The sequence below is a fragment of the Pteropus alecto genome, unplaced genomic scaffold, assembly GCF_000325575.1.
Source record: "Pteropus alecto unplaced genomic scaffold, ASM32557v1 scaffold113, whole genome shotgun sequence".
Taxonomy (NCBI): Eukaryota; Metazoa; Chordata; class Mammalia; order Chiroptera; family Pteropodidae; genus Pteropus; species Pteropus alecto.
The window spans coordinates 732,563-756,516 of record NW_006433949.1 but is presented as its reverse complement, the minus strand read 5'-3'; the positions used below and the strand labels follow the sequence as shown (position 1 = coordinate 756,516).

The following is a 23,954-nucleotide window of genomic DNA, read 5'->3' as shown; positions in this document are numbered from 1 at the left end:
TCCGGCGAGTTCTGACTGTAATTTATTTTAGTATATATATCTTTTCAGTTTATAATTTTATTTTTTAAAATGTTTTTATGTAATAAAAAGTAAAAGTCCTTGACCCACCATTGTGAAGCATCTGTCCCTCACACAGGTCACTCGAGTTAATGGGGAAGATGGAACAGGAGGCCCAAGTCTGAGGGTATACACGAGGCAAAAAAACAGATCTTTGTCTCCAGTGGGGGATAGATGAGAGGGGGGGAGGACAAGATGGGGTGGGGATGGGCAGGGGCAGAGCAGCTCCCCGCCCCCGTGGGTCCCTGGGCCTGCCCGCTGAGGGCTCTCCCATTCCAGGTGCTTGGCAGAGAGGGGGGACTGGAGGGCTGGGACTGGTCCCAGCTGCTGGGCGAAGAGACACAGGCTGCTCTCCCCACCGATCACGGAGGTCTCAGTTCTCTGGCCAGAACCATCTTCAGTTCCCTGAGGGGTGGGAGGGGAGCTGCTGGGAGGGACAAGGTTGAGCTGGTGGGAGGGGAAAGAGGAAACGGCAAAAGCATTAGAACCCACGCAGCTGTCTGTCCGTCCAATGCCTTCGAGCGTGGGGTGTGTGTATGTGGGGGGCAGGGGAGTGTGTTCGTAGGAGTGGCCTCCTCAAGGTGTCTCACGGGGCTGTCAGAAGCACCAATCAAATGCTGTTCCCCAGTGCTGGCTCGAATTTAGATTGTGCTAACGGAGGGAGGCAGAAGCCACCCTCGTGCGGTGCTGGTGGCTGTCAATTCCTGAGACATGTTTGTGGCTGCTGGAGTCCACATCCCCGGGTCTGGACCCCAGCTTCGGGGGTGTGAGGCAGGGGACGGCTGCAGTGGCATCAGCCCGACTTCTGATTTAGCTATGGTGGTCTAATCTCGAAACCAATAGTCCAGGGGTGAACTCAACTTCCTCCACCCCATTTGGGGGTTTAGACGGGATCTCTTTCTGCTTCCGATTCCTGGAGCACTTTCTGTTTTCTGTGCTGAGCTGTGACTAGGAGGGACGGTGTTGCCGGAATGGAGTCAGGAGTCCCTTCTGCATGGACCTGGTGGATTCGCTCCAGAGGGCGGAGAGAAACAGGCTGAGCACGGTTGTGTGGGCAATGGCTCATGTTCAGGCTTTCAGGATGGAGGACCCCACTGGGGGCAGTCCAGCAGGTATGCCAGTCGGAGAAAAGACAGGAGGTCAGTAAAAATCTGAGAAGGCAAGGAGGGCCTGGCAGAAAACAGTCTCGGATGGGAAGATGAGTGAAACTGGGAAGATGAGTGAAACAGGAAGGGCGAACGAAAGGAGGCCTCCGATGAAAAGGTATCCAATGAAGTGTTCAAGGAGAGGGACCACATGGCCTGCATGTCCCCACTCCCTCGGTCCGCATCTATGGCAGACAAAGCTAACCGATCTGGGCATGCTCTCCTGCTGGCGGCTGAGCTCAGAGGGCTTCTTGATAGTCCAGACATATACTGCAGTTCTGCGAGCACCTTCTTCCTGCATCCGGGCCAGACATTGCTAATCGATCACGGCACTTATGCCTCCTTTCCCATGCTGCATCCATGACAGACATCACTCACTGATTAGGTCACTCTTCCCAGCTATCCATTCTTCAGAATCCTTCAAAACCTAGAGCTCTGGGCAGCCATAACCAACTGAGTGTGGCTGAAAAAAAGAGATGAAAATTTTGCCAAGATGAAAAGTTCTTGGATTGGGGAAGGAGGAGAAGCCATTGGGAGGTCATGGATGGTTTTCAGGAAGAAGGATGTGAGCTTGTGTAGACGGGCAGACAGAAACCGGGGGGAAGGAGGACATTCTCGGCGGGAGCAGGGTGCAGTGTGAGATGCAGCTGAGAACAGAGAGTCATAATGGTGATAGAAAAGCTGGAACCCCAGGCTGGTGCCAACCCATGGCATCTGGACTCCAGTGTGTAGGCAGCAGGAGGCAGGGGAGTGTGTGGAATGGGTAGTCTGATACGGGGGGATTCAATGAAGTTCGGCGAGGCTGGGTAAGCAGAGGGGGCTGCCTGGAGGAGAGGGCAGAGCCGGCAGGCAGGAATGTCAGCTGGGAGGCTGGACTGAGGAGAGTGGATTCACTGAATCTCAATCTCTTAATTCTCTCTCTCTCTCTCTCACACACACACACATCTGGCAGGTGCCCCTGAGTCTCTCCATGCTGAAGGCTGGTGTCCATCCGTCCATCTGGTGACCGCTGATTTTCCGGGCTTCACACAGCAGCCTGGGGAGAGATGTTACCCCTCACCTTTCTGGAGAAGCCAAGACCACAGGGACAGACAGAACCGGGAGGAACGGGGGCACATCCGGGCCCCGACTGGGCCCCGCCCCTTTGGGAAGAGTCACGCCCCTCCCCTGACCACATCGCCCGCCAACAAAGGGAGCTCCCTCTGCCCCACAGGGCTCTCACCTTCACGGGCCATGGCTGGACGGGGCTGCCATCCCGGCTTATGCAGCACAGGGCGGACGTGTAGGCTGCGGCTTCCTGGGCCAGCAGGTCCCAGCGGGCATTGTGGCCCAGGTTGCCTGTCGGGTCAGCGGGATCCAGGATGATGGGCCTGCAATTCCCATCCGGGGTCAGTCTTATTCTTGGCAACATGTGGGTGTCCACCTGTGGGATCAGCTGGACTATTCTCCTCCCCGCACCCCAAACTCCGCATGGGGCAGGGACAGGGCCCAGAGGCTCTTCCGTGCTCTAGGCACACACTGGAGGGCAGGAGAGAAAATAAACTACACCTGGACCCCTTCTGCAGGCCGCATCCTGGCAGACATTACTAATCAATCACGCTGGCCCTTTCCTCATGCATGGCAGGCATCGCTAGTCGATTGTAGCCGTGGTTCAAGCACTCTCCCTTCCTGCCTTCCTGGTAGAGGGCCCTCACTGATGAAGCCACTGTCTTCAGCGGAGCCACTTCACAGCCTCAGAGTCCTTGTCAACCTATCGCTTTAAGGAGCCACTACCCACGGACCGGAGATGGATCACGAATTTGTGAGAGGATCTCCGTTATCTCTGCGGCATTTCAGAGGTGGGCCGAAGCCCAAGGAGTGAGACATTCTTGTGCTACCGGGCGGGTTCGCAGATAGGGTCGCCAGATTTAACAAAAGCATATGAAGGATGCCCAGTTAAATCTGAGTTTAGGATAAACAATGAATAAGGTTGTTTTTTTTAAAAAAATAAGTATATCCCGACTACTGCGTGGGACATACTTATACAAAAAAGTTAATCATCATTTATCTGAAATTCAAATTTAACTTAGAGTCCGGCATTTCATCTGGTAACCCTCTTCCCAGGTGACCAGGAAATGGGCTGCCTGTCCCTCAGGGGTTAAGGATATTACTTCTAGAGAGGAGAATTTTCTAGAAAATTCTAGAAAGTTCTAGAAAGAGGATTTTCCTCTCTCTGCCCTGTGCCCTCAGGAGCTGGGGGGAGAGTGAGCCACCCTGGACTTGAGACTCTGGGGCTTTGGGGGCGGGCCTGAACCTGGGCTTCTGAAGCTGCAGCTTCAGGAAGTCTGCGACGGTCTTGTTCTCGTAGTTGTAGTTGACAGTCCAGTAGATGCAGAGCTGGTGGTACTGGGTGACCAGCTCCAGGACAGTGCGGAAGCCCTCGGCCATGTTGAACTGGGTGCCCTGCCCGCTCTGCTCCCAGGCGTACACGGTCAGGAGTTCCAGCCCGTGCTGGGGCGGCAGGGAGCCTTTCCCCTTGGGCATCTTGTTGCACTGGGGAATGAAGAAGAAGATAATGCGTGGGTCCCCACTGGCAATGAAGAGCTGTGGGAAGGGGGCGCTTCTGGAGCCCGCAAACCCACCCCCAAACTTTTACCGAGCCCCTACAGTGCCAGATGCCTCGCCTGGCATTATCCCATCTAGTCCTGTGACATAATGATGTCAGCCCAACCTTACCGATAAGAAAATAAAGCCCCTCAGCTAGGACAAATCCCCCTTTCTGCTCCCCCGACCCAGGGTCCCGGCCTGGGCTGGCCCCGCCTGCTCCCGGAAGCGCCCTCCAGAGGCAGAACCCCGGGCTGCCAGCGGAGTGGCCCGTCCCGCTGCCAGACCTGCTGGTACCAGTGCTTCACCAGTCGGATCAGACTCTTCAGCTTGGTGGGGCGAGAGACGATGAAGTTCCGCTGCAGCTCCGTGAAGCAGGGCGAGTACTCGCCCGCGTGGCTGTAGCTGTGCACCAGGTCCACGTAGACCTGGGGGCGGGGCCGTGAGCCTGCGACCAGCTGGCCTGGAGACGGGGGGCAGGTGACAGTCACATCACTTCCCAGAGCCGCGGTGGGGCCAACTAAAGGACTTCTGAGATCTCCTACTTGGGTGTTTCCCTACCGATGGTCTGAGACCCCCTTGGGAGGACACGGGGTGTTTTTAGGGAGAATGCAAACATGGCCTGACCTGGCGTCAGATCCCTGATGAGCCTCTTCCTCCCTTTTCTGCCTCCTTTCAACCTCCATGTTTATCTGTCATGGAGAAAGTCTCAGCTGGGAGCTCAGGTGACACCTGCTCATCATCTCTCTAACAAAGGGAGACCCTCCTGCAGGTGACAGACCTGTATGTGCTGAGAGCTGACATCACTCTGGTCCCAGTGCCCTTAAAGACATTCTTTGGTACCCAAACTCTCGCTCTCTGAACGGAGGAACCGAAAGGGTTCAGATAAATTTCTGGATCAATCCCTCCCTCGCTACTCGTTTTGCAAAACGCAGGCACCAAACACATGAAGATACGGGGGATTTCGTCCTTTGGCAAACTCTGCTGTCCAAACTCAGAACCGAACAGACACAAAGAGAACAGATCACAAAGTGATCAACATGCACATCTATCTATAACGCCTACAATGCGAACAGGTGTGGGTTGGCTGTGACCTGTACAACTGTTCCTGGCTGTCCTGCCTCTGCTTCTCTCCTTCCTTCTCAGGACGAGGTCTGGGTGCCTCACCTAGGGCGTCGAAGGCTGGCAGCACGTCGAAGGCCACGCTCTGTTCCAGCATCGTCCGGGACGTCAGCGAGAAGCTCAGCACGCGGGGATTCTCCCACTTGGAGATCTCAAACTTCACTTCGAACGGCCACTCCCGCTGACACGCCTCCAGCTGCGCTCGGATCTCCGAGATGATCTCGGCCCGCATGTTCCCTTGCTCCGTGAACCGGCTGAAGCAGCTGAGGAATACCACGAGGTCGGCATCCGAGCGGCCTTGCAGAGCTGTGCCTTTGGCTGAAGAGCCACCCTGGGGAGGACATGGCAGGTGGCTTGAGCTCTGCAGTACTGCTTGACGTGCTCCTGCTGGAGCCTATGGGCTCTGGACTCTTGAGTTAAGACCTGCTGTGTGACCTTGGGCAAGTCACCCAACCTCTCTGTCTTACATCTGTAATATGGGCTTAATACATGGCGTAATTGTGAGAAAAAGAAATGTGCAAGACATAAGTTTAGATCCTTCAACAAATGCAAAATTTCTCATCCCATCACGTTTGGGAGCTCAGAGTTGTTCTGTTTTGTTTTTGTTTGCTTGTGTTTGGCCTGCAGTTGGTTCTCTCAAGCCTGTCTGTATCAGGAGAGCTTTTAAAAATGACCGATGCCTGCTTCCTACGCCTCCTGAGACTGTGATTTAATTTTCCTGGGAGGGAGCTTGGGCATCGGCATATGTTTTTTAAAAGCCTCCCTGTGATTCTAAGTGAAGCCGCCGTTAAGAACTAGCGAGTCGGGCTACTGTCCTCAAGCGTCATGGATGAGGAAGGCAAGGATCAGAGAAGGGAAGCTATTTGCCTGGGGTCACACAGCAAGGCCCCAGGCCTGGGACTTGTCATTGGCTGACTCCGTGCTGAAACTCTTTCCAGAGCTAACCTGTTTCTTCCTGTAACTCTAGTCGTATCCGGTCGTATCTGGTATGGCGGATAACGTGACTTTTTGTAGACCCCCACTACCCTTTCTACCTTCCGGAATCAGCACTGGGTTTTTCAGAGGGAATCACCCCTCCCCCACACTCAGCCCCAGAGACCCACGTGGGGCTGACTCGCAACATGACCCAGGCTTGGCCAGTCAGCACATAACGTCTCCCTAGCCTTAGTGATGGAGTAAGGAATACATAGCCAGGCCAACGAAACTCGATTCTAAGACGTCTTCAAATTTTGAGAAGAGAGAATTCCCCTTTTAGAGATGCCAAAGGCCCATGATATGGACAGGGCCCGTCCAAGACAGAAGACAGAGCCAAGAGCTACGAAGAAGAGCTGAGTCCTGAAGAGCCTTCATGGGCTCCTGGGTCTCGCTGTGCCTGAAGGCAGATCTATTCTAGGGGGCCCCATTTTCATCAGCCAACACATTCTTGTTGGTGCTTCTTTTGGCCATCGTGAGCCACCAAAAGATGCTTGTCGGGCACATCTGGATCCTCCCTCGGCCATCCAGCCATGACCATGTCCTGCTTTCTCCTCTGGGCTTGGCCTTGTGCCAAAGCCTGGGACAGATCACCAGCCTGCAGGACCTTCTTTTCCCATATGTCCTGCTTTCTCCTCTGGGCTTGGCCTTGTGCCGGTCAGGCTGGGCCGAAGCCTGGAACAGATCACCAGCCTGCAGGACCCTCTTTTCCCACGCTCTCTGGGGACTCACCTTGACCACCTTGAGCACTTTGATGGGAGAATTCCGGAAGCAGTTTTCCCTTAGGAATGAGCAGATGGCATCGACGGCCTTGTTCACCTGAGCCAGGAACTGGCTGTTGGGCTGGAGGAATGCAGTGATGAACTTGTCGAGGTCCTCGGCGGGGGTCTGATAGAGGAGAGCGGGCTGCAGAGAAAGCCAGGCAGGGCCAGCTGAGACAGAGTCCCTGTAACGCCCAGGCCCCGCCCCCCGATACCCTGTGAGGACGAGGCTCCCACTGTCGCCAATAGCTCCTTTTTCTCCTCAACTGCTTGGCAGGTCCCAGCACCAAAGGGACCAGAGTTCAAGTTCTGGATCTACCGCCCGCATACAGCCTCAGTTTCCCCATCTTTAAATGGGGGTAAGAACGAGGCCCACGCCTCACTGGATTGTCTTGAGCGTTAAGCACTTGTTTAGGAGCTCCTGCTGCAAAACTGTAAATGTGATAAAATCATATCCTTTGGGCATCCGCAAATGGCTATCATCGTAAGTGGGGTTCCCCAGAAGCAGAGCCCATGATGGGGAGTCTTTGCACGTGATTAACCGGGGAGGTGCTTGCAGGAGAAAGGGAGCGAGGGAAGCAGGAGAGGGTGGGGAAGTCTCAGCCGGAGGAAGCTCCGCCACCCCCCCATCCCCCTGAATCCCACAGGGAGCTCTGGAGCATGAATCTCCTCATCGTGTTGGTCCTGCCTTGAAATGAAGGTGGGCCTCTGTGCGCACGTCACCCAGGCACTGGCTACGATGAAACGCCCTGTGCCTTGGCTGTAAGCCATCAGCATCCAACACTCCCAGCATCTGGGGACATGCGCACGGGTGGGGAAAGGGGATCTAGGACAAGGCACCCACGGTGTCTGTCACCTCTGGGACACACATCTTACCATCACGTCCCACGGTTCCACAGGCGTCCCTTCTCTACTCATCAAGCAGGCCTGAGTCTCCAAGGCTGCTGCGTTCTCGGCCAGTAGCTTCCAGCTGCCGCAGCCCACGTTCCAGGTAGGGTCGGCAGGGTCCAGGATCAGGGGCCTGGGGGGCAGAGCGGGTGGACAGGCAGGTGGGGATGGTGGGAAGCAGTGAAGGAGCCGGGGGGTGGGTGAGACCGTGACGGGGCCTGGGTGCTGGGGAGAGGGAGGATGTCAGGACGTTCGGGAGGGCCCAATCTTGACCAAGCACAGCAGCGCCCCTGCCTGGTTGCCTGGTCTGGAAGCTGCTGAGTGGCCCTTCAGGGGGCACCTCAACCCCACCATGGACCCCTCCTGGGTACAGTGACTCCAGGATGACAGTGAGAGAGAAGGATGACGCGGATTGGGAAATGAGGTAGTGGGTTTGCACCTGGGTTTGCGAAGCTGGCCAAGCATGTGTGTTCTGAGACTTGGGTCCTCCAAGCTATAGTTGACTGTCCAGAAGACACAGAGCTGCTGGTGCTTTTGGACAAGGCTCAGGACGGTCCTTAGGCCTGTCGCCATGTTGAAACTCTCCTTCCCACAGCCCTGCTCCCAGGCGAAGATGGTCAGGAGCTCCAGGGCATAGGCTGGGGGCAGGGAGGCACAGCCCCGCCGCTCTCCTTTGTTCTGAGCTGCAACCTAGGTCACCCAAGGCCAATCAAAGAATCAGTGGATGATAGCACCTCCTGTGTGCTGAGCGTGTTCCTAAGCACTTGGAGAAGGAAAGGAATATAAAAAACAAAACCAGGGAAATAGACTCTTAGGGATGGCCTGGCTCACCTTTCTCGTTTTACAGGTGGGAAAACTGAGGTCCAAAGTAGGGTGGTGGCTTGTCCAAGATTACACACTGAGACTAAGAAGCTCAGACTTGGTCTTTGCCTAGAATCTTTTCTCACAGCAGTTAGCAATGGTGGGCGAACAGTAAATGTTTGTTGAATAAATGACTGCGTAAGTGCGAGAAGTGTCTGCTGAGGGAGCTCTGATGGATGCTCAGGATTTAGCACAACTTGCAAAGGAGATGACGATGGGGGAACAGTGTAAGCAAAGGCTCGGGAGTGAGAAAGAACAGGGAAAGCATTAGCCGTGGGAGGAGGGGAGAAACAGATGGCTGGAGAAGGACTGTGAACCTCGGCCACAAGAAATGAAGATCTCTGGACTGGATTCAGAAAAGATTCTCTCTCAGCCAAGGGCTTCCTCATCTGGGCAGGAAATGAAGGATGGAGGAGGTGGTCCTTCCGCTTGGGATGGACCAATAATAAAAAGTGAAGGAGGGGGAGCTGTCTGTGTAGGGGAGGAGCTGATTGGCCGGGCAGTTGCCATGACAGCGACTTCCTGGGAGGAGCAAGGTGGGAACGGAGCCCTCACCTGGCGGTACCAGTGCTTCACCAGCATGATCAGGTTCTTCAGCTTGGGTGGGCGAGTGTTCACGAAGTTTCTCCGCAGCTCTGTGAAGCAGGCGGCATGCTCGCCCTCCTGGCAGCCGCTAACCAAAAGGGTCGAGTAGACCTGGGGCTCAGGTTTGGTGCCAGAGCTGAGCGGCCCTGTGGATGTTTGAAACACTCTTAAGTGTGCAAGTCTAAATGAAGACAGCAGCATTTCCCAGCCCAGCCACTCACTAGCCTTCGATATTTTAACATGGATTATATAACTTTGCAATCCATAATATACAATCGATAACATAGACTAACGATCAGAAGTATTATTTTTTAGCACCAACTACATGCTGGGTGCTTCAATGATTTTTACTAATCCACCCAATAACTGCAAGGTGGATAATCTTGAACCCAAACAAGCTATGTAACAAAGTGGTTAAGAGAATGAACTTTGGAGACAGGCCTAGGTTCAAATCCCAGCTGTGTGACCTTGGGTCTTTGGGTCTCAGTTTCCTTATCTGTAAAAGGGAGATAATAACACCTACCTCATAAGGCTATGATAAGAATCAAATGACATCTACGTGTGAAGTGTTTAGAACAATGCTTAGAACATACCATGCACTCAATAAACATAAACTGCAAAAAGAGGAAACTAGAATGAGTCCCACCCCTCTCTTTCATTAGGCTGGCACTCAGGAACAGATGCCTTCTTCATGAAAGGTGACTGACAAAGGGCACCCTTTAACAGAGAGAGGCATTAAGGAAGTTTCGGGTTATGTGGGGGGAATAAAATTCCCCATGAGAAATTGAGGTCTCGATCTTCTGCCAAATGAAGGTATGAAGACTGAATTTATAGTACCTTCACAGTGAGGAAAGCCCAGACCATTCAACTGATGGAAAACTGGCTTGGGAATTAGTGGAACTCTTGGAGCTCGGCTAGAAGCAAAATAAAAACTTGGTTCCCTGAGGATCTCTCTCTAACCCAGAGCAGAAGGAACTTCCACAGGAAAAGGAAAGGAAAGAAAAGCTCCAGATGCCCCAGAGATGAGCTCACAATAAAAAATGACAAACCACATGAGGAAATGACCCACCGTGAGGGAGAGACAGGCGACACAACGGGTAGGAGAGTGAACACTTCAGGAATTGGAGAAAATAGGCCAATCTGAGAGGCGAAAATAAGCATATTCAAAATAAAGAGATAAAAGGGACTGAAGTCATAATGAAAGAATATAGAAGCCCGTGAGCAAATAACAGGTCGGTTTGAGAATGAGCTACACAGAACTCCTAGAAGTGAAAAAATAAGTCCTTGGGATTTATTAAAAATCAAGGATGCGCAGCGGATCAGACACATTTGAAGACAGTAAACTGGAAGACAGACTTGAGCAACTGAGCAGCAGGAAGCCCTGCGAAATAAAAGGGAAATACGAGAGGATGAACAGACACAGAGGATGAAGTGAGAAACTGTTTAACAGTAGTTCCAGAAGGAAACAGGAGACAATATTCGAAGAGATATCAGGAGACATTTCCCCAAAACTAAAGGAAGAATTGAGTTTTCAGATTCGGGAAGCATCACAAATTCCAAACAGTATAATTAAAAAAGAAATCTATATACGGACATATTGGAAATGGAAGAATACTATGGACTGAGGGAAAGTCTTAAAGGTAACCAAATAGGAAAACAAAACCACACATACGTCATCGTCATCATCATCACCATTATCGCCATCATCATCATCAACAACGACATAAACTGACAGCTGATTTCTCAGCAACCACAGAGGTCAGAAGACAGTCAAAACGGAAGAAAACAACTGTCCGACATTTCCTCCAAGAGCGAGGCTGAAACAGAAAGGTGTTTAGACAAAGTCTGAGAAAATTTATCACTCATAAACCCTTTCTGAAAAAAAAAGTACTACAGGAGGTATTTCTATAAGAAAGAAGTGATTCTAGAAGGAAGAAATGGAAATTTCTTCCAATGATGAGGGGAAAAATATTGCCAATTATGCTCATAGATTTCAATTTGCACAGGCTGTAACCAAACAAAAGCAAAAGAAAATAATCTTCCTTATTGTTAGTGTCTTGTACGTCAGCTCCAATATTTTATTAGACCCCTCAAAATTATTATATTATTCTTGTTTGTTTAATTTTTGTCTTTTTACCTTTATGCTACTTATAAAAGGTACAATTACAATTTAATAACACATCCTTTAAAGTAAAAAGTGGAAAAAGGTATGCTAGAAAAACACTATCAAAAGAGAAATGCAAATTAAAACCACAATGAGATATCACCTCACAGCTGTCAGAATGGCCATCATCAATAAATCAAAGAACAACAAGTGTCGGCGAGGATGCGGAGAAAAGGGACCCCTCATGCACTGTCGGTGGGACTGCGAATTGGTACAGCTACAATGAAAAACAGTCTGGAGGTTTCTCAAAACATTAAAAATGGACCTACCTTCTGACCCAGTAATTGCACTTTTGAGTATTTATCCAAAGAAAACCCAAACAATAATTCGTAAAGATCTATGCACCCCTATGTTCACGGCAGTACAATGTACAATAGCCAAGATATGGAAGCAACCCAAATGCCATCAACAGATGACTGGATAAAGAAGTTATGGTTTCATATATACAATGGAATATTACTCAGCCATAAAAAATTAAATCTCACCATTTGCGATGGACCTAGAGGTTATTAAGATGAATGAAGTCAGACAGAGAAAGAGAAATACCATGTGACTTCACTTATATGTGGAATCTGAGGAACAGGAAAAAAAAAACAAATCAAAACAGACCTACAAACATAGAGGACAATCTGGTGATGGCCAGAGGGGAGGGGGATGGAGGAGCTGGGAGAAAGAGGTGAAGGGTTAAAGAAGTACACATTAGTAGTCGATAGGTGGTCACGGAGATGGGGAGCGGTCAGCAGCAATGCAATGGCTAGGTGGAGAGCCAGAGGGAAGATAGCGTAATCAGGAGAACTGTTTCATAAACGATATAAATGTCTAAGCAACGTGCTGTATACTCAAAACTAATAATAAAATAAATTTTAAAAATAAAATCTGTTAAAAAAAAAAAAAGACCAGTGCAGCTCTATTACTATCAGACAAAAAAGGCTTTAAGGAAAATAGAATTTAGAAATAATGAGGATTATTACCTAATGATAAAAGGAAAAGTCCAAGAGAAATATAAAATTATGGACTTACATGTTCCTTAATAATATAACCTCAAAATATTAAAATCAAAACTTTTCAGAATTATAAGGAGAAACGGACAAATCTCCATTCAGAGCAGGAGAGTTTAAGATATCCCATCATAAACTGATAGACCAAAGCAGCAAAAAAAACAAAAAAAAAATAATAATAATAATACAGAGATGAACAAAGATCATAGGCTAGGTCTAAAGGATGTATACAGAAGCCCACATTCAGTAATGGAAAGCATACATTCTTCTCAACCATGGGAAACGTAGAAAGTGCCAACAAATTCCAAAGAATTGGTATCCCATAAGGGATATTTTCTGATTGCAATTAAAAATAGAAAAAGTTAACATAGAGAATATAGTCATTAATATTAAAATAACTAAGTACGGCGTCAGATGAGCACTAGACTAATTGGGGTGATCACTTCTTATATCCATGTCTAATTACATATATCAATGTTGTACACTTGAAACTAATATAATGTTGTATAGTATTATATGTCAACTGTAATTGAAAAATAAATTGCAAAATATAGAAAAAGATAACTAAACTCCCAAAGCACACAAACCGATAACCCCCCAAAACATTCATTTGGAAACCCACTTCCAAATATGTATGGCTGAAAGAACAAATCAGAATGTCATAATTAAAAGTACAAAATATTTAGACCTGAGTGATAATAAAAATTATACATATATATACAATCTCTACCTAAGGGTAGAAAATTGTTTTCAACTAGTATGTAAAATATATTATTACTAAATAATATATGTGAAAAAAATAATTTATAAAAATTCATATATACGAATTTTAACCCAAACCTGTTATAACTGGCATAATTGTTTATGGATTTCATAGCTTTGAAATCCATAAACAGAAGCTAGTGGTAAAATGGAATCAGGCCAGTAATTTCTAAAGATGCTATGCCTGTCAGACTAGTGCCATTATTTTTGTCTTATTAGTGTTGTTTATTTTGAATAATGAATGATGCCTGGGCTATAGATTAATTTGTTTTTATCTGATTAATAATGAATGATGCCTGGGTGGTAGATTCGTTTGTTATTATCTGTTTAATTTGTTTTGTGTAGGGTCTAACAATGTCACATTCATTCACAATGTCAGCATTTAATAAACATTTTGGGATGATAACTGAAATCTCACAATGTGTGTTGTCCATTTAATCACCGTCGTACAGGAACTATCATGCCTTCTATGTCGATTATGCACTCAGAGTTTAGAAGAGATAATGATACTCAGATTTATGTTTGACTATGTTAAAATAAACACTGAGTTTGAAACAAAAAAAATTATACATATAAAATATGCTATGCAGCTGAAGTGTAACTGTAGATGGACATGTATTGCCTTAATTGCATTTATCAAGATTGACAATTACTAAGCTAAGACTCAGCTCAAAAGTTAGAAAATTAACAATAAAGTAAAGCCTCTTAACAAGGAAGGACATTTCAACACGCAATTGCTTAGGGAAAAAAAAAAACAAACCCAAGCAGATATGGAGAATTGCTAACATTCGTTAAATGGTCACTGGAGTACATGGGTGTGTGGTATCTAGTTTTCTGTATGTTTGAAACATTTTGTAACTAAAACTTTAATAAATTTACGAGCACGAAATAGTTACAAATGGCTGATGATGTTGACTTTAGGGATCCCACAGTTTTCAACGCTTCGTGGAGTGGGAGAGTTAAGATTATAAGAATATTGCAAGCTCCCTGGTCCCCTGGGGTCCCTATTAGGCTGGGCATCCCTCACCCACGGCATCAAAGACGGGCAGCAGGCTGACGTCCATCTGGCTTCCTAGGGTCGTGGACACTAATTGGAACTGCAAAGCCTCGGGCACAGTGTGCTTTGAAAACTGGAGGCTCAGGTCGGGGACGGGATCTTGCCATGAGGATTCCAGCTGTGCCCGCATCTCTTCAAGGGTCTCTGCACGGCGGGCCCTCTGGTCTTTGAAGCTCTTGAAGCAGTTGAGGAAGATGGCGAGTTCGACATCACAGCCACCCCTGAGGTGCGTGCCCCGGCCGAATGAGCCTCCCTGTAGACGGAAGAACATCTCAGACCAGCGACTGTTTCTGGGCCCAGAAGTCAGACTGTGACCTTGCCAGCAGCCTCCCGTCGGCAGCCCCGAAACCGCTCCGTCACTGATGTTGGGTCCGCACGAACCGTGTGACCTCTGACGGTTAGAAGCCTGGCAAAGTCAGACTGTATCTGCCTGCACCTGCCCTCTGATCCCGAAGCCTGCCCAGCCAGACAATATTTGGCAACTGATAACAGGGGCAGGGGCGGGGGAAAGTGATCAAAGGTTTTAGCCAAACATCTGCGGCACCTACTGATTGCACATCTGGACCACGGCTTGCAAATTGAGGTCCCGGGCCCAAATGGGGCCTACAGATGTGCTCTGTTGGCCCGTTTCAATCAATCAATCAATCAGTCAATCAATTTGTTCATTCACTCATTCACTCATTCATTCAACAGGCATTTATGGAACACTTACATATATGGGTATGTGAGTGCATGAGAGTTACTTGTTCTCCTGGAACTTACATTCTATCAGCGGGAGGCAGGGACAGTCAGCAAACATGAGCCCCCAGAAAGTGCCGAGTGCTGTGTGGAGGCCACGGCAGGAAGGGGGCTGGGGGCGCAGTGGAGGCTGCGATTGTCAATGGAGCAGTCAGGCCTCCGGGAGAAGGGCACTTGGATCACAGACTTAAAGGAGGAGAGGAAGCGAGCCAACGGAAGGGGAAGGACATTATAGAAAGAGAGTTCTAGAAGCAGCCAGGAGGCTGGCACAGAGCAAGTCAAGGCCAGAGAGAGACCAGGGCTGCATCCTATGGGCCTGGAGGGCACTGTGCTCTGTGAAACCATGGAGGATTTTTGCGCTGAGAGGTGAAGTGATCTGATGTGATCTGATTATAGTAGCAGTGATTTAAAAAAAAAAAAAAATTTTTTTTTAAAGCTGGTACTTAAATATATACCTCCAGTCAGCAAACTACACTCCAGGGATGTCCTCTTCCCTTGCCTGTCCTCAGCTGCACTGCTGTGACCCTTTCCCTCCCCACTGAGGTCCCCCAATGGGGTCCCATCGGTGTCTCCACCTGCCCAACTCACCTTGCTGGCTCTCGAGGCCTTGTAGACACAGTTCTTATTGAGGCAGCTCAGGATGCCGTCAATGGCTTTGTTCGCCTGCTTCAGGAACTGGGGATTTGGCTGCAGGTGGTCTTTGATGAAGCGGTCCAGCTCATTGGCAGGGATCTGAGACAGATCTGAGACCCCCCCTGGCATAGAGGGGGTGATGCTGGCCACCACTAAGGGGTCAGGAGCCAGGCGTGGGGGCTGCCTGCTCCCTGACCTTGGGCACACAGCACTGAGACTGCTGCTGTCCCTGGGGGTCTTCGGAACAGAGTCTCCCAGGACACGGTGGTTCGAAACCAAGCTCCCAGCATGTAGAAGGCCCTGGAAGTCATTGAAGAAGCTGTGTTACCCATGCAGAGGTTTCTATGTCGCCTCCCTCACCAGCCCCCTCCCACCGTGTAGTCAGGGGGACTAAGACTTAGGGAGGGGAAGTGAGACGTAGCCCACATGGCGCCTTTGTGCAGATGAGGAAAAGGTGCCCTTACAAAGGGAATAAATTATCAAAAGGTCCCACCCGGGGGGTGGGCACAGCTTGGTAAGCAGACAATAACCACATGAAGACGCAGGCTCGGCTTGGCCATCAGATCCTTTCACACGCCCGCAGTCCCCACCCACCCCAGTGAACGCCAGACGCTCAGGAAGCCCTGCGCACAGAAATTAGGTAAAACACCCAAGGATCCTGGGAGCCCCTCACTCACTGGCAGCTCCCAGGGCTGCACAGCATCCCTCGCCGCCTGAAGAAAGCACGGCTCGTCATAGCTGGACTCTGCCTCCTGGGCCAGCAGATCCCAGCGCCAGGCGGCCCCGTTCCCCACATCCCACGTGGGGTCAGCAGGGTCCAGGATCACGGGCCTGCAAATCCAGAAGGACAAGAAAGTTCTGGTTAGCGAGACGGTCAAGATCAGGGGCTCTGGAGTCAAGCTGGCCTGGTTCCATTGCCAACTCTGCTCCTTTCCAGCTGTGTGACCTGAGGCAGGTGACTTACTTCTCTGAGCCTCAGTTTCCTCATTTCTAAAATGGGGTAACAACAACGCCTGATCTGGTGGGCTGTGGTGGAGAGTAAATGGGAGTAAAGGTCGTTAGAATCACGAGGTTCCAGGATCTGCTCCCGGTATCCCTGAGTTACACCCTATGACTCAGCAATTTCATTCTCGGATATAAGTCCAACACACAGGCATAGGCACTGAAACACAGGCTAGTTAGCACAGCCCCCTCTGTAATAACCCCTGAGTGCGAACGACCCAAATGTGCATCGCGAGTAGAATGGATACAAATTTACACACTGGATACTATTCGGCAATCGAAGAGAAGGATCCATAACTGCAGGTAACTATACAACTATACGGATGAATCTCGAAGACTTCCCGATGAAGAGGAGGAGGAGGACACAAAAGTACATGCTGTATGATTCTGTCGAAATAAGATTTAAAAACAGAACTGTAACGAGAACAGGCAGAATGGGGCTACCTTGGCACACGGGAAGCTCCTGGGGTGCTGGAATATTCTATCTTGATCTGGTGGCGGTTTCGCAGGTATGTTCACGTCATAGAGAGTCACCAAAATGTGCATTTGGGGTGGGTATGTTATATGTCACTAAAACGTTCATGCACAGAACATGTGGAGCTTGTAAACGCCCGCAAGTGATTCTGATTTGCATCTGGGGCTGAATCCACTGAATTAGGACATGCGTGTGTAGCCTTGGGCTTTGGCCTTCAGTAGAAACGACCTGTTTTATATTGCTAATCATCTCCCCAGGGCCAGGCACAGGAGAGCGGGCAGTGGGGTACTAGGAGGTACCTGGGTCTCTCAAGCTGGCGCCGCAAGAACGTCCCAACTGTGGGGTCCTCGAATCTGTAGTTGATGGTCCAGAAAACACACAGGTGCTGGTACTGTTGGATCAGGCCCAGGACGGTCCGGAGGCCTTGGGCCAGGATGAAGGCATCCTTCCCACAGCCCTGCTCCCAGGCGAAGATGGTCAGCAGCTCCAAAGCATAGGCTGGGGGCATCTTCTTCTTCGACTCCTGTGGGCACACCTGTCAGAGGACAGGGCAGAGGGGCTTAGAGGGTGAAGGCGGTGGGAGGGCTCGTTTTCCGCAGAACTTTGCTGGATCTCTCAGCCTCTGGGGTGGGGACCCAGCAGGCTGAGCCTGGGATGAGATGACGTGGTCCAAGCCTGTTCCAGGAGCAACCTGGTGTTTCTCATCTGTCCTCACTGCTGGGGATTCAGCAATGTGGTCGACTCAGATTCTGGTGGGGGATGGAGAGGTACGAGATCCAAGTGCGCAGGAGGCAGGGACAGGCAGAGAGTCCAGCACGAGGTCTGAGACAGTCACCTATGCCCCCGAGTGAAAGCGTGGCAGCACTTGCCCAGGGTCGCACGGCGAGCCGGTGGCCGAGCAAGACTCGGCACTGAGGACTTTCTCATGCCGGACCTGCTGTAGGCTGAGTGGTCCAACAGAAGGTCCAAGCCACGCGCCTTAAGATTTTGGGTAGTCTGTTCCCATTTCTCCAGTCCCAGGCTGGGCCCCCTGCCCCAATGCACGTCTATCAACAAGCATGGACAGTGCCGGGGGCCCTTCCTGAGGCTGGGTGGGAGGCGTACAAACTCGACATTACCTCATACTCCACATAAAATATTCCACCTAGTTTCAAAGGCCTAAATATGAAGAAGAAGATCTCCTAAAACCTTTTGGAATAAGACAGAAGAATACTTTTGGAAAGTCAGTATAGGCAAAGCCTTCTAAAACACAAAGACACACAAAGCAAAAATCACATAAGAAAAAGATGAACGCATCTGATTACATTAAAATTCAAACATTTTCTGTGACAAGTGACTTATAAGCAAAGGTAAAAGCCTAAGCCCAGATTGGGAGACTAGCTTTGTCTTACACGAACTAAATAAAAACCAGCACCCAGAATACATCAAGAGCTCCAACAAACCAGAAAAAGGCAGCTGACCCGGTAGAAAATTATGGACAAATTATACGGATAGGAGATTCCCAGAAAGAGAAACATGGATGGCTGATAAGCACAAGAAAACATTCTCACGATCTCAGAGGCACAGATTCCAACGGTCACGTGCCTGGAGCCAGGACCCTCACCTGGCGGTACCAGTGCTTCACCAGCAGGATCAGGTTCTTCAGCTTGGGTGGGCGAGTGTTCACGAAGTTTCTCCGCAGCTCTGTGAAGCAGGCCGCGTGCTCGCCCCCCTGACAGCCGCTGTCCAGGAGGGTCGAGTAGGCCTGGCACTTGGCTTCGACGTTGGACCTGAGCTGCCCTGTGAAGGTGAAGGCCTGTGAGTCAAAGAGGATGCTGAGGACACAGGATGGGAGGTTGGGGCACTGGGAGAGAGCGAGGAGAATTGGGGGTGGGGGGGATACCCCAGTGTGGGTGTTGGAGGATGAGGAAGAGAGCCTGGAGCTTTGCAGGAGGCAGGGAGGAAAGCTCCAGACCAGAAGCGAGGGGCCCTTCTTTGCAAATGGCCAGGCTGCCCCAGGGGCCAGGCCCAAAGAAGTGTAGCGTCATTCCCAGAAGGCTACACGGGAGCGATGCTTCCAGCTGAGTCAGGAGTCCCAATAATCTGGCTATTCTTTCTCCCTGGGGCTCCCTCAGGCCATACTAAAATACCACTGGACACACCTTTCATTAATCGGTGCCCTGCGGAGAGGAAACAATGCCAGAGAAATACAAGGCAAGAAGTTCTGATTCCTTAGCAGTGATCACTAATATTTTTTGAGCGCTTCCTACACACCAGGCCCTGTGCTGAAAGCTTAAACGAGGCCGGTCATTGTATCCCCACCAAAACCCTCCCATGCTTCACCTTGCTTTATAGCTGTGGAAACCTGCCCAAGGTTATACAGCTGGAGACAGGATTGGGACGCAGAGCCAGCTGGCTTCATGGCATGTGCCCGCTTCCCACAGGCCTTGCTTGGGAAAAGTCAACAGTCTCCATAGTCTCCTAAGTTCCTGACGTCACTTATTTGCTGTGTGACTTTGGGCAAGTTACTATACGTCTCTGTGCCTGTGTCCCTATTGGTAAAACGGAAGATAAGACTGTACAGACCTCGTAGGTTTGTTTTGAGGAGTTCATGAGCTAAAACACAGAAAGTGCTTGGTGCAGTTAAGCATTTAATGAGGAGTAGCTGTCATGATTAAGATACCTCTCCCCAGAGGGTAAGTATACAGGCATGGGAGAGTGTGGCTGTCTGCCAGGGCAGCATTATCCTGGATAAGCTCCCAGAGCATCATGGTAAATAATAATAACAACAATACTAATAGAAAAATAATGATAAGGATAAAAGATTTAAAAATAGTAAGCACTCATAGAGCCCTATCATGTGCCAGGTGCGAAGTTCAGCATACAGTCCTTCCAACAACTCTAGGACAGCTCACTATTGTCCTATTATTATTATCCGCATCTGACAGATGCAGACACACAGTCAAATTATTATATTAAATCAGGCATGAGTATATTGCAAAGGAGAACGCAAAAATCACGTTAATGCCTTCAAGATAAAAAGATCTTGCAGAATACTGGCCTTGTCCCCAGACCCTGGCTGCTGGGCACATGTCCCTTTGCCTTCTACCCTGGGGAATTTATGGAAGGACTGAGCAGTTACTTGAGTGGGGGGGCCAAGCACCTTGACGCCAGGACCACAGATCCAGGAAGAACTGGGCCTTCTTGGCCTTTGTCTAATCCAAACCCAATATGTTTAGTCAAGAAATTGAAGCTCAGAGAGGGTGACCCAGGTCCCACAGCTAGTTGGTGGCAGGACTTCAGCTGGAAGCCCCGTCTTACTCCTAATGACCTGCCTCCCACCCTGGAAGGGCCAGGCAGCCCTCACCCAGAGCGTCGAAGGCGGGCACCAAGCTAACATCCATCCAGTTTTCAGGGTCTGTAGATGCCAGTCGGAACCGGAGGACCCCGGGCGTGTCCTGCTTAGGAAACTCGAGGCTCAGCCCGGGGACTGGGTTCTGCCACCAGGACTTCAGCAGTGCCTGCATGTCCTTGATGATCTCTGTACGGCGAGGCCTCTGGTCCTCATAGCTCTTGAAGCAGTCGAGGAAGATGACAAGTTCACCGTCACAGCCCCCTCGCAGAGCTGTGCCCCGGCCAGAGGAGCCTCCCTAGGAAGAAAACAAAATAACTCAGAATCCTGCATTCTCCAGATGTGGTACCCACTCCGGCTGGCGGGCGATTTGAGTGAGGCAAGTGGGCAGGGTGGAGACTGTGGCCACACGCAGGAATGTGGGCCCAAGGCAGCCAGGTCTGAGTTTTCAAGAAAAGCCAGTATAGACCAAGATTATCTCTCTAGGGACATCCCTCTCACCCAACTGGGATCGCTACCTATCCCAGTGGTGAGCCACCAGTCCCTCACAGGGAGGGCTGCCGGCGTCAGGCGAGCGGGGCAGAGCCCAGAGGAATATGACAGACTAAGCATTTCTTAGATGTTTTGTACATGATCACCTCATTTAACCTTCCAAACAAGCCCGGGAGGGAGGTGCTATGATTGCTCTCACTTTACAAATGAGGAAACGAAACTGTGTCACCTGAGCCAGAAGAGGCAGCACTTTGATTTGAACTCGGGCAGTCAAGGTCCAAACCCACATTTTTTTTTTCTTTCATAAATTAATTCACTTAAAAACAATTTGTATCATGAAAGGTTTCCAAACCTCCACAGAAGAAGAGAGGATTTTAAAGAAGTCTTTTGCCCCATTTGCCCCGTTTGTGCCACCCCCTTTTTTTCCTCTTTATGTGATTTTGAAAGAAATTCCAGCCAACGTGTCATTTCACCCATACAGTTTCACGGGCATCTCTAAAATGACGATTCCCCGTGGTGAGCGACTGTGCCCCCCAGGGGACACTTGGCAACGTCTGGAGACATTTTCGGTGATCCCAAAGGAGGGCTGGGGAGCCCCTTCATGTCGGCCCTGGGAGGCCCCTCTTTGACCCCTTCTTCTCTTTCTGCTTCATCTTGTGCATCTCACCCCAGCTGTGGGATCGGCCATGCCTCAGACTGGAAATGAAGCCCATAGCTGTCACCACTGCCCCCTCAGATCCTCCAGTGATTGGAAAGCCAAAAGCGAAACGTGACCACGAGAGCCATTCCAGGTTTTCCACGAAGCCAAGGATGCCAGAGATTTAGAGATCTGTCCACTCTGGTCCTGCAGAAATCCTCCTGTCCATCCCAAAGGCAGAAATCTGCCCCCCAACGTGTCCTAGGCCTCAAATCTCTCCTCCTTTCTCACCTTCCAGGCTAAGAGTCAGCCCCAGGAAACTGCTGGCTTGATCTCCTGAGTTTACCCTGAACATACAGGAGCTGACGCTTGTCTCCACCCCAAGTCTGTGGGCATCCTGAGGTCACCGTGGCAGCATGATGAAATGTGACCAGGCCAAAAAGTGGCCTGGGCAGTGGTTTAACCATGCCCAGTCTTTGTTTTCCCATCCATTAAACAGGGACAATAAATTCTACCTCGCTGAATATGAGACTAGAGTGAGGAAAGATTCATCTAATGAGATGATGTTCATTGTTATTTGGTAACGTCTCGATAAATTGGGCCCTTATGGCTATTATAGAAGGTTATTATTACTGCACCCTTCTGGGCAGGCATAGTGTGGGACTCATAGTCTGGTGAATGAGTGAGTGAGTGAGTGAGTGAATGAATGAATGAGAGATGACCATTAGCACAGATGCAAGAATGATCCTATCTGGCTTTGAATCCCGACCGGACGTCTTACAGGCGTAAACACGGTTACTTTGGCTTTCTGTGCCTCAGTTTCCCCATCTGTCGAGTAGGAGTTAACAGGAGAGCTGCTGGGAGCATAGTATATTTTCGGGGAGTGAGTGAGTGAATGAATGAATGAATGAATGAGAGATGACCGTTAGCACAGATGCAGGAATGATCCTATCTGGCTTTGAATCCCGACCGGACGTCTTACAGGCGTAAACACGGTTACTTTGGCTTTCTGTGCCTCAGTTTCCCCATCTGTCGAGTAGGAGTTAACAGGAGAGCTGCTGGGAGCATAGTATATTTTCGGGGCACTTTGCACCGCCCTGGGGCTTAGTAAGTGTTAAAGCAATGAATGAAAAGTCTGACAAAACGCGTCCCCGTCCCCCTTGGCCCGCCGTCATGAGGATGGCCGTGCGGCCGCCCCTCCCCCCGGAGCTCACCTTGGCGACTTTGAGCACCCGCCACCGCAGGGCGGCAGCGTCGGGGCGGCCCCTGCGCTCTCTCAGGGCAGCTCCCAGGTCGCCCAGGGCGCGCCGCGCGAGCCCCATGAACTCCACGGGCGGCTGCAGGCTGCTGGCCACCAGGGTGTCCAGTGAGTCTGCGGGGGTGCGGTACACATCCATGGCCCGGTGCGGGGGCGACAGGGCACAGGGGGTTCTTCGTGCGCGCGCCGCAGGCTCCCGTGCGCTCTGCTGCCTCGGAGTGTGCGCCCCAGGGTGTGCACGGTCCCCCCGCCCCTCCCAGGTGCCCGCAGCGCCGGGTCCTGGGTCCTGCAGTGGGGCGTGGGTCCTAGGACCCGGCCTACTCGGGGTCCCCACCTCTTCCAGTCATCTGGAGGGTTCCCCTCTTTCATGCTTTCGGTTTCGATTCTTTTCAGCGGCTCTGGGCCCTTTCTCCCACTTCCGGATCCCTTCCCGGTCGCGGCGCCCTCTCCTGGGCCTCCCCTCTCCCAGCTGCGGGTCTACCGCCCCCAGGGACCCCCCAGTCCGATGAGCTCACACGATCCAACAAAACGCTTTACCACGGCGAGTCCACAGACCTCTGCGCTGGCGCGGAGTAATGTAAGCAGAGCATTACTTAAGCGAAAGTAAGTAACAAAGACAGAATCGTCGTGCTGTATGTTCCGCTTTACATAGATCCTCGCACTTATTCCTCCCGACAACCACGATGAAGGAGCTGTTATCATCACAGCCACTCAACAGGCGAGGAAGTCACGGAACAGAGCATCTAGGCATTTGTCCAAGGACACGGTAGGTGGAAAGCTGCCAGGCCGGTTGCAACCCCAGAGCAAGCTCTCACCCCTACACTTTATTCTTAAGGGGAGCCAACTCTTCCTAAATAGTTGTGATGCAAATCCCCCTCCCCGCCCCCCCCCGGGGGGGGGCTTTTTAAAAGCCCCTTATGGAGAGGTAGAGAGGGTCCTCTGGTGGAGAGTGTAGAAAGGATTCAACACACTCGCCAAAGTTAGAGTCAACAGGAACGTTGATTAGAAAAAGGATAGTACTGCAGAGTGAGTGGTCTCCTCTCAGAGGCAGAAGGTGAGAGGGTCTAAGGAGCCGAGGATAGTGAGCAAGACGGCTAGAGACAGGGAAAGGCAGCGAGTCGGGGGCGGAGGTAATGAGGGGGCGGGGCGAGTGTTGGGGGAATTCAGTTTATGAATCATTCTTTAGTTCTCATTTCCTTTGATTAGGAAGGGGAAGAGTACGGAGCGGGAAAGGGTAAGACTATGTAGAGCAGAAGGCCGGCTGGCTGTTCCCAGCCTTTAATCTGTAGGTTCTCTGTGTTTTTAGCCCCTGGGAATGGACGGTTTTCTTTGTGCAGAGCAGCCCCTCAAAGACTGTTTTCCCGTTTCTCCTTCGCCCTGTGGGAAATGGGTTCTCAGCAATCCCAGCAGAAATCTGCCTCTTGTTCTGCAGG

General features: G+C 50.5%; 1 protein-coding gene across 3 annotated transcripts; it reads right to left on the bottom strand.

The window, feature by feature from the left end:
* Positions 1–1,253: 1,253 nt before the first annotated feature.
* Positions 1,254–23,653, bottom strand: OAS3 (2'-5'-oligoadenylate synthetase 3). Of its 3 annotated transcripts, none has more exons than XM_015586849.2 (16): positions 23,077–23,653; positions 20,150–20,432; positions 18,407–18,582; positions 17,103–17,338; positions 16,004–16,157; positions 15,282–15,626; positions 13,926–14,208; positions 8,945–9,120; positions 7,968–8,218; positions 7,517–7,661; positions 6,612–6,785; positions 4,953–5,238; positions 4,073–4,248; positions 3,496–3,734; positions 2,425–2,572; positions 1,254–2,238 (listed from the first exon to the last, which is right to left on the bottom strand). In XM_015586849.2, the coding sequence occupies exons 1-16, from the start codon at positions 23,221–23,223 to the stop codon at positions 2,227–2,229; spliced, it is 3,231 nt and encodes a 1,076-aa protein (XP_015442335.1). In that variant the 5' UTR covers positions 23,224–23,653; the 3' UTR covers positions 1,254–2,226. The 3 variants fall into 3 exon arrangements, with proteins under 3 accessions (XP_015442335.1, XP_006908634.1, XP_024900258.1); XM_006908572.3 differs by lacking the exon at positions 23,077–23,653 and adding an exon at positions 22,478–22,871; XM_025044490.1 differs by lacking the exons at positions 1,254–2,238; positions 2,425–2,572; positions 3,496–3,734; positions 4,073–4,248; positions 23,077–23,653 and adding exons at positions 4,314–4,477; positions 22,478–22,871.
* Positions 23,654–23,954: the final 301 nt, after the last annotated feature.